General features: G+C 39.3%; 1 protein-coding gene across 1 annotated transcript; it reads right to left on the reverse strand.

The window, feature by feature from the left end:
• Nucleotides 1-252: 252 nt before the first annotated feature.
• On the reverse strand, nucleotides 253-9,590 carry tmem151ba (transmembrane protein 151Ba). The gene is made up of 3 exons (XM_026923444.3): nucleotides 9,400-9,590; nucleotides 9,014-9,192; nucleotides 253-4,016 (listed from the first exon to the last, which is right to left on the reverse strand). The coding sequence occupies exons 2-3, from the start codon at nucleotides 9,086-9,088 to the stop codon at nucleotides 2,739-2,741; spliced, it is 1,353 nt and encodes a 450-aa protein (XP_026779245.1). The 5' UTR covers nucleotides 9,089-9,192; nucleotides 9,400-9,590; the 3' UTR covers nucleotides 253-2,738.
• Between the last annotated feature and the right edge of the window lie 972 nt (nucleotides 9,591-10,562).

Genomic DNA, 10,562 nt, shown 5'->3' on the forward strand with positions numbered 1-10,562 from the left:
CTCCCAAGTGGCGCAACAAAAAAAAAAAAAGCATTAGCCCTATCATCTAGAGATTGTGAGTTTGAATCCTGATGATGCCACAGCCATCCGTGGCTGGGAGTCCAATAGATTTATGGATATAATAATATTATATTTTTATAATTTAATAGATATATAATAGTCCATGGCAATTTGCCCATGGTAGTGTACTCTCTGTCAATCACAGCAACACTAGTCAATCATGGGTGTCTGTGCACTCACGTATGTGGAAGAGGGCAAATGGCACTCTTAGATGGATATTGTGTTACTCCACCCTGTGATGCAGCATGAGCAACAGCTGGAAAAGACATGATTGGCTGGCTTCATGTGTCTTGGAGAAAGCACCCTCCTGGGTTGGTAGCTGTTGTGTGATAGGAGAGACCCTAACTAGTAAGTGGGAATTGGCTAAGATTAAATTAGGGAGTAAATCAGAGAGAAGTTCCCCCCTAAAAATAAATAAATAAATAAAATAGCTGACATAAACTGGGGAAACATTGGTACGAAATGAACAAATAACACGTGTAATGTCGATTATAATGTCCACTCCCCTTAGTCTGTGCTTGTCTTATAAATGTACTATAAATAGGACTGTGTAGGTGACTGATGGATCTTCTCTCAGGTTCTCACTGTTTCTCAGCTTAAAAATAATTACAGCCTGTAGCGTCTACATATCAGCTATCGGCCTTACCAAAGTGGGCTGTAATTATAGTAGATGATCACTGTCTTTGCCCTGATTGTGTAATGCCACATACGAATTAGCAGTGGTTGTTATGACTTTACTGATTCATCTCTCCCAGATTAACCACTTAATGGAATTTTGATTTGCATGCTTCATGACTACCTCCACGAACAGCCTACAGTTTTGACTTCATTCATTTCATTCTTGAAATGACACAATGCAACCAGTGAAAGTAGTTTATTATGTTTTCATACGGTTCCTCAGACTTGACACTGTCCTATTCCTCACAATCCCATCTGCCCTCATCCACATGCTCACAGCACCCAAAGCCCTGCGGTGTAGTTCACTACAGAGAGATAGCATTTGTTAGGGAAATTGCTTAGATGAAATATTTACTTTCTTATTGTTTACTCATTTACTCCAGCACCACTGTGGGCTCCTCCATTGTGGGGGCCCTAGGAAGCCTGTTAATTAATATAGTATTGAACACATTCACAATTTTACACAGACAGTTTTACAAACCAGTTGAATGACATACAGTATATAGCACAAAGTCTGGCAAACCTTTAAACCTTTAAAAACCCGTAGTTCAGGCTCACACAACAGAACAATAAACAAGAGAATCACAAGTGTAAAATCACAAGAGCAATTTTTTTGATGGGCGATCAGGCAACTGCACAAGTCACGAAAACACAGCACAATGAAATGGCTAGCGCATAAGCACCTCAAAATATAGCATTAGTGCTGATTTAAAAAACTAATTACAGATTTAAAAAAATGGAAGCATTTATCACAGGGAATGATTTTGTTACAAAAAATATAAAAATGATGTAATGTAATTTAAAAGATAAACTATGCAGGATACAAAAAAAATCAAAGGTAGTAATGCTTGAAAATGCTTAAAATAATGCTTGTTTTAAATAATTTACAGTGAGGCCTAAATCACTATAAATAGGTTTGGAAGAAATTCTGTCTTTGGAGATATTTATACACATCCAGCTTTTTTTGCATTGATATACTCTCTAGTTGCAACCGTGCAGTCTAATCAAAGTCAAAGTCTCCGCTTGGGCAGAAGTGACAGCAAATGTGGGAGAGACTATAGAGTTAATTCAGTGATAATGAGATGTTTCTGTAGTGTTAACTGCTGCTGATTGGAAATTACATCGCCAAAATGAAGCCTGAAATGAAGAATCTAGCCAGATCCATTACTTCTGTAAATTCTATTTCTAAGTGTTGGTGAGATACTGTAGTTAACATCAAAGTTAAGTAAATGTTTGTTTGGAAATATAAACTGTGTCATACTATCATTACATAATATTGTTTCAAATGATATAAAGATGGCTACCTTAAGGTAAAAATAAATTTAAAAAAAATTTCGGTGGTGTTTGTTAACAAATTTTAGCTTAATTACACAATATTAAATAGTATATATAAAATATTGAATATTGAAGGAAAAAATTACATTCTTCTGCCCAGCCTGCTTTACATTTGTTTTAGTATTTGTAGTATGGCTACAACATCATGATTAACTTACTTATATTCTTCAAATTTTTTATCGCTACATTTGCTTGAAAATTGGAACATTAGTTTTCTTTCTTACTGCACAGCTGTTACATTTCAAAATAAAGATTAGTTTACCTCATCATAGTAACATAGTGATCGTAACATCAGATCGTGACTTTTTTTTTTTTTACCTTTTTTACCTTTGAAATAAACTCTTTTCATGACTATTTGCCATCACTATAAATCTGATTCAAGATTATAGACTACAGTATTCCTTTCTTATATTACATAAGGCTTGAACTAACATGGCAAAAAGGATAAGCTGGACTGCAGAAAGCTAGCTGTGTGATATATTCCACCAGCCTGCTGTAATGCATTGCTTACAAGGACAGAAATTGAAGTTTTTTCCATAATACTAAACCTAGAATGACAGCGACAGCTCCATTCACTCTTCAAGTTTAAAAGTCTTTCAGTACTCCCCGTACCTGCGAAGGAATTTTCATTCAAATCCCTGTCAAATCAATGAGATTAGCATGGGTCATAAGGAAGTCTCCACGCAGGAGCCGTTGTGACGCAGTAAGCGATGCTCATGGCTGAGGCAGCCATCGCTGCGGTGCACAATTAGCACAGGAAAGCGCAATGCGTCCTGATAGGTTGGAGGAGACGGCTGGTGGTGCTCTGGGGCAGAGCTGTCATTCAGGCTGCCATATGCATGACCTAGTGAAAAAAGACTGAGGGCGCTGCGAGAGAAAATGGATGAGCCACTCAAGGCCCTACGGCAGCGCTCACAGTTCTGGGGGGAGAAGGCGTCTCGGCCAGACAGATTCGCATCCATCAACACAGCCTCAGAGTAACTGGGCACCAGCTGCTGGTTGGAGCGGATGTGCCACTCTAGTTCAGTGCTATCGATTGTGTTCACCCTGGAGATGTGGTGGCAGTAGTGTAAATAATTAAAGCCGAACAGCTTCTCCACGTGGTAGTGAAGATATGCTGTGCGATACTCGGTCAGAATACGCAAGGGCCAAGAGAACGTCAGCACCGCTGCTAACCAAAACACACAGCGCCTCAAAAACCATGGCAGTTGGCCTGAGATTACCATTAAATGCTCCCTGAAGTCCACATTTTTAAGGTGCATGCCCTCACGAGCCTCCATGTAGTCATCCAGCCCCTCATTTTCTGTGAAAAACCGTGCTCTCTGTGTCAGATAGGAGTTCTCCGACTCTGCGTTGGCAAAGCTGAAGCACTTGGTGAAGCGGAGCTTGGTGATAGGGAAGTCTTCCATTCCTGCAAGCTGCTTGGAGACATCCTTCACACCGCAGTTTCCATAATCGAACTCTGCCTCGGCTGTGTGTGTGTTGACCCGTTCATGGTACACCTGCGTGGCACTGTAGGCATCGCTATTGCGGTAGCGGGTCACATGACGTGTGCGTCGCACATAGTGATAACTGATGGCCCTCCACCAGATGCATGGTGTGGCCTGCTGCATCTGCTGCACCCGCTCCACTAGACTCTCCAAATCCACTTTATACTGCAGGTTGAAGCGCACGGAACAGTGCCAGCACTCCACCAAGTAGAGTGTGTAGAGCGTGAGCAAAAAAGCCACGGGGATATAGACGTAACCATCTGAGCAGGCACTGTCATGGTACACCATCGACATGCCCTTGAGGTTATTATTGATGCTGAGTCGTGTCACCTTGGCCAGGCAGCACCATGTCATAGCGATTGCACAGCCATACATGAGCAGTGTCAGGAGAAGGCATTTCCAGTGTGACTCGCGCCATAGTGCCTCAATCAGTGACTGCTGCTGGGGCCTCTGCTGCATATGGCAAAACAGAGAAGGAAGAAGACAAGGGATGGTTATTTAGTCAAATCTTTTAGAGTCAAGTCAGAGGAAGAAAAGGTGCATACTTACCTGCCCTATTTGTACTAGCATGAGTATATGTTTTAATGTAGACACAAAGCACTTCTGTAAGTCGCTCTGGATAAGGATGTTGGCTAAATGCTGTAAACTTGAATGTAATGAGTTAAAATGGCAGCTCACACATAAAAACCTTGCCATCATCTCCACCAGTGTGACAAAATACCACACTGTCATTAGAGCACTGCTGCTTCTCAGTTCTCTAAGTAAGCGATGTACTACATTTCCTGTGAAACTAAAGATATCAGGCTAGAGATATCAGGCTAGCGACCCCAGTCAATGTGGATCACTTCCTTCTTTCCGTCATCGGACTGGTGCATAAATTAAAAAAAAAAAAAGACAGTTTGTTCTGCACTACTAGCACTATCATTTTGTAGAAACAACAGTTTTTGTAGAACACCACAACAAGTCTGAGTGTCTTCTGAACAACAAAAATAATTCATGATGCGTGGGCTTGTAGGTCTGAAAATGTTGAATGGACCTTGAAAATAAGGACTCTTTGTTTTACCTCTTACAAAACTGAAGAGGTTTTGTAATTGAAGGAAATCACAAAAAGTGCCATCTTGGATCACCCCAGAACACACGCTAAGCTGACACAGACCCAGGACAGAAGATTCGAGCGATGTTGAATACACATACTAGCAGCTTATTAATAACGTCCCTGAAAATATGACTTCATGACCATTTGGAAAATGCATATATGTCAAGAGTAGGACAAATAATGATTGTGTAAGCATACTGAAATTGATTGTCTGTGGAGGTTTTCAGTCATCCAGGTCATGTTGAATGTTTAGTTGCAATAAGTGTAGGTGACTCATCCAGGGGGCTTCATCACCTCTACTGAATGATGGGAAATTTATTAAGAACCAGTGTATCTAAATGTCACGGAATTTCCCACTATGAACCCCCTCCAATGAGAGGCAAAATGATTAAAGCATGATTAAAGTCCTCTTGACTAGACTTGACTAGACCATCTAGCACTACAAGATGTGCGTCTTTAGATATTCAAACATCCTGAAATAACCGACGTGTCTGTACAGTGGTTCTATCGGTGTGGTTTCATGTTAATGCTTCATGAGTGTGAAAAAGCCAGGGCTGTTTGGGGTTCTTAACACAGCAGCAAGCTTTAAATAATTGATGCTGCTCTTCCATAACTCTCCTCCCTACCTCGTCACATGAGCCCCTTATAACACCCCCCAACCCACCCACCCAACAAGAAAGGACAGAATCCATGACAAATGGCTCCTACTCTTCTCTCGTTCACAATTATGCAGTGTGCAAACGACGCTTAGGAAAGTGAGATCATCCCTCACTTTCATCTCAACTTACAGGCTTGTGATCACAGCTTTTGATGAGAGGAGCAGACTGTGCTATAAAGTGAGATGTGTGTGAAATGGGGGAGCAGGTTATATAAGCCTCAACTGAAATTTGTCATGGTGGAACTCTGATTTGTTTGCTTCAGTTTTGTTGCTATCCTTGCTGATTGGGATAATCTTGTGTTTTAAGTGATATAGAGTTCATACGCTTATGTCTCACTTAGGACCCACGCTGACTTGAGCTTCTAGGCCACAACATTTACCTGCTAAACCACAACCACTATGGAGTGGAGATGTTTTGATCTTGAACGATTAGGTCCGTGATACTTAAGAACTACTTCATGAATTATAGCAGATTGGAAAACTCTCTTTACTTCTTCAAAAATCTATGAAAAAGATCCAACTTGCCCAAAAATGACCACAGACCCTCTGTCCTAAGTTCATTCAACTGGCTCCCAATTAAATACAGAATTGATTTTGAAATAGATCTTTATGGTGTTGCTCTCAAATAACACATTTCTGACTTGGCCATTGTGTATAAATCAGACAGAACTCTCAAACTGTTATGTAGTGGCCTTTTAGTCATTCCATAATTAAAATCAGAGTGAGCAAAAGTGCATTTAGTCATCAACACACCATCTTTAAAACTTTCCTTTTTACTCAGACCTTTAATTAGCTTTTTGTGTTTGTTCACACTTACATGTTCACTGTACAGGATTATGGACTGCTATCTCCGAGAAAGACAAAAAAGAGGACCCTTAGAAGACAGCTGTCCTTATTCTGTCTACTGAATGGTACAGACTTCATATTGGGAGAACAAACACTACCCAGTTTTAGCCTACCTAGCAGCCTCTTCCTAAATACATTGCAGAATGAGAGAATATATTACATTGCCCACAATTACATGAATGAGAGATTTAATAATAAAATAATATAAAATAAAATATGACAGGACATGATGTTATAGGAACAACAAGGGAAAGCGGAGTTACTGTTACTTGCCCAAAATAATAATTTTCCTATAACAGCAAAGTGTTTTGTCTTATACCACAGCAATTTGTCAAGAATTACATTTTATTTATTAAAGAACGATATTGTGTATATTTTATTTTAGATCACAGTTACATTTAATGTTGGGGAACATCTGTGAAACAAGTTCATGTTATCGCTTACATTATAACAGCATTAAACAGCTGTTCCCTCATCGGTGTCTCCTTTTTTCTTTCTTGTAATAAGACAAAAAATCCAGTTGTCGTGTTACTGAGGACAAAGTGAAAAATCATTCATCCTGAAGGACTTGGTGGTGGAAAACTAAAAGGAACAGCTTTACCTCAGACTGTTACAAACACTAACAACACTTTTTAAATTCATTTATTATTAGGCTTCAGTTATGTGGAGCATCTGTCATACAAGCCCCTGTGAATTAGCTGTTTCTATAGATACATACAAATTAATCAATTAATCTTCTTACCAATCTGAATTGAGATTCAATCAGCACTGTGGTATAAACTAATGAATATTGATTACTGAAACATGCCTAACTGAAATTGTGTTTTTTGCCTTTAATTGCCATAAGTCAGTATTTATCATAATGGCCTATGAGACAGTAAAGTCTTTCAGGAGAAGTAGACACTTGCTTCAGCAGAACAGTATCAGTACAGAATCAGAGCCAACCAGAGCAAAATGATCATAAAGTAGCCAGTAAAGAGAAATATAACCAGGGGAAGAAAACCACACCTGAAAAAAAAAATATGGATATTTTTTTCTGCCCAGCAAAGGTGAAATTGGCTGTATTCATTTCCCACTGAAATCAGACATGGCTGCTCCGGCTCTCTCAGTTTTGAACAAATCCGGATCGCATTCTAAAGCTGCTAATCTGTCCAACAAAGCATCTGTGATATTGGCAGCTTGTGCTCGGATTTTGCACTGAAGTTCCTTTTTGCTCCACCAAGCTGTTGCTGCTCCTGATAAGTGTGCTGAGGAGTGAGCTGAGAGAGACGGCCCACTTTTCCAGCAGATTATTTTAGGGCGATATCTGGGGCGTCATTCTGTTCAAGCTCAGGCTGCACACTCCGTCTCAAACATTTTTGGGCTGTGTTATATGTGATTGCAATTGATTTTAAATCAGATTTATTTTATTATTGAATTGCAATATCGTATAGACAGGTTGTTATATCTTCTCAGTAAATTGTCAATATTGAGACAAATGCACTTTTATACAGTGGTTAGCTGTTAATTAATGGAGAGATTATGTGTAAACAACTGATCCAGGAATGGACCAGGTATAATACATGGGAAATTATTGGGAGAACGCAAACTTTACCATGACATAGGATGACATCCTGATGACTATTTATCCTTTTAAGGCAGCTAATTTAAAACAATTGCACAGTGAAATGACAAGAGGAAAAGTCTAAAGTCAACAAAAAAGCAACGCAGGAGTATATGGAAATTAAAAACACTGGCCATTTGTGCTTAGGACCCTTGACGTGACTGTTTTCTTTTCTTGCTGTCCTAACCTCCTCCTAACAGGGTTTTAGCTTGATTTAGTATTTTTTGTCCCTATCCTGGTGAACTAGCATGGGGATGTGTTTTGATAGAGTCTACAGTGCACAAAGCACTGTAAGTCGCTCTGCATAAGGGCATCTGCTAAATGCTGTAAATATAAATATAAAATGTTTGTTTCTGCCACACAATCAACACTAATGTTATTATCACAGATTTCACATAATCACAGATTTAAGTTCCCTGGGACTCTAAACTGCCAGTAATTTATAAATTATCATTTTTCCTTTTTTTAAATAAAAATGTCTTAACTGATTATGCCATAAACGTCTCGCAGTCTCAGTTTGTTTCTGCGACACTGTTCACTTCCACACACTTTTTATGCTCCTCACATATGTATAATGGCTTTTACATGAATGTATATTCCAATATAAACCCTTTTGTGCTTGGCAATGCATTTCATTATGAATCTAAAACAAACAGCTCATCTGTAAAGCCTGTAGCATTTACTCAAAGGAGCCTCATCTGGGCTCCTCCTACAGGCTTTACTTTGTATAGAAGCACTTAGCCATGGAGAAATTGTAACATGGACAAAGCGTATCGTGGCTGATTTGATTGAGGAACAAATGGAGAGGCGACACACAGGCACCATGATAGAGAATGGGAGTTCTGAGCTGATTTCTGTGTGCACACACAGATGCACATACACACACTCACACACCCACAACCTCTTCAAAACAGCTGTCTGGTGCTGTTTCAGTCAAAAGCAATGATATGCATAATGCTATGCAGCACCAAGTTTTGGGGGTTTTTTTTAAGCAATTTATAGGCTGCTGTGTATATATATATATATATATACACATACATTCATATATATATATATATATATATATATATATATATATATATATATATATATATATGAAGATGATATAGATGTAGATGGAAATATAATTTGGCTAATTTGAACTATAAAGAATGACTGAAGGAGCTTAATGTTTTATGCATGCTGTTGAAAAAAAAAAACATTAACATGAAGGAACATAAATATACTGTTGAAACTGAGACTCTCACCTCTTCTCTCCTTCTCTCTGCTTGGTCATGGGGAACTGGACTGGTGTGATTTGTCCCGGACGATGCTGGAGACATGGGGATGAGATCTCTGATGATGAGACTGATCCTGAGCTGGGTATTGATGAGGATGTTGAAGCCTGGGGCGCGAGCGCGGAGCTCCACATCACATCACATCACACCTTCACAACAAACAGAACAAAACAAAAAACTTCAACAAAAACAGTTAGCCATGCTGACATGTGTGCATATATATATATATATATATATATATATATATACACACACACACACACACACACACGCACAAACACACACACACACACATACATACATATAGGCGTCCAGTCACATACTGTAAAACAGTAAACAGAAAATATAAACATTACCTGTTTTTGGTGTTTTGGGGGGGGAAAAAGGCTGAGGTAATAAAGAGAAAACGCTGTGATGATGAAGGCTGGAGGGATGTGATGGGCTGGTTTTCGCTCAGGTAACAGCGACGAAAGAGAGAGAGAGAGAGAGAGAGAGAGAGAGAGATTAGCATTAGCATGACAGCTAGCGGAGCTTGCTAGCATCTCTCTCATCGTTTACTCAGAGGTGGTAACCATGGCAACGCATTCGCCTCGTTGCTGGCTAGTAAACTCCTTTGAGATGCTGAGGTACGAGGTTTCATCCATATGAACGCTGCTTTGCGTTGAAATAAAAAAAAAAAAATGTTTAATTAGAAGAAATAACGTCTTAAGTCAGCTGTAACTGCTACGTAACATTGCAGTATTTAATGTGAGGAATGTAATTTGCTGTAGATTATAACTTCCTACACCTGACTTTAGGTATACACACATAATTCACAGAAACTAAACCATGTGAATAAACTAAAACTAAAAGCTTAATCATGCAGCTGGAACAGTAACAGAAGTTTCTATAGAGGGGAAAAGCAGCATTCTGTGCTGGAGGTTTAAGCCAGGTTTAACAAAGCAAAGAAAGAGTAAAATAATCAGTAGAAGATGTTCAGGTGATGAGGGCTGGAGCATGGATAACACCAGACACCATTTCTGTCACACTTCACAGTCCTTTCTAAAGGTTATGAAAAGCTTGACCAAAACATGCTTCGACATTTAATCTAATCTGCTTTTGCCCCTGCATGTCTTCATAATGTATCATTCAAGACATTTCACATTTCATCAATACCCCTGAACTGGCACACTTACTGAAAATGAATAACACCTACAATGTCATAGGATATTCTGAGCTTATATGAGAATGTTATAGGCTATAATTGTATTTTTATAATATTATAATATTTGTAATTTTTAGTGTATTTTTTTTTCCTCTAATGTCTACTCAGGTGCGTGTTTCCTCTAATGTCTACTCAGACAACTACAGCCTGTCCTCCCTCATTATTCAACTCATTCATTTCCTCAGCTCAGGCTGTGTGTGTGTGTGTGTGTGTGTGTGTGAAGGCTTCACTGTAACACACTCCTGAAATGATGCTACAGCGCCTCCTACTGGCCAGAGCCGACACTCCATCCAACCGCACAGCAGACCCGCAACT

Source organism: Pangasianodon hypophthalmus, chromosome 19 (assembly GCF_027358585.1).
Source record: "Pangasianodon hypophthalmus isolate fPanHyp1 chromosome 19, fPanHyp1.pri, whole genome shotgun sequence".
Classification (NCBI taxonomy): domain Eukaryota; kingdom Metazoa; phylum Chordata; class Actinopteri; order Siluriformes; family Pangasiidae; genus Pangasianodon; species Pangasianodon hypophthalmus.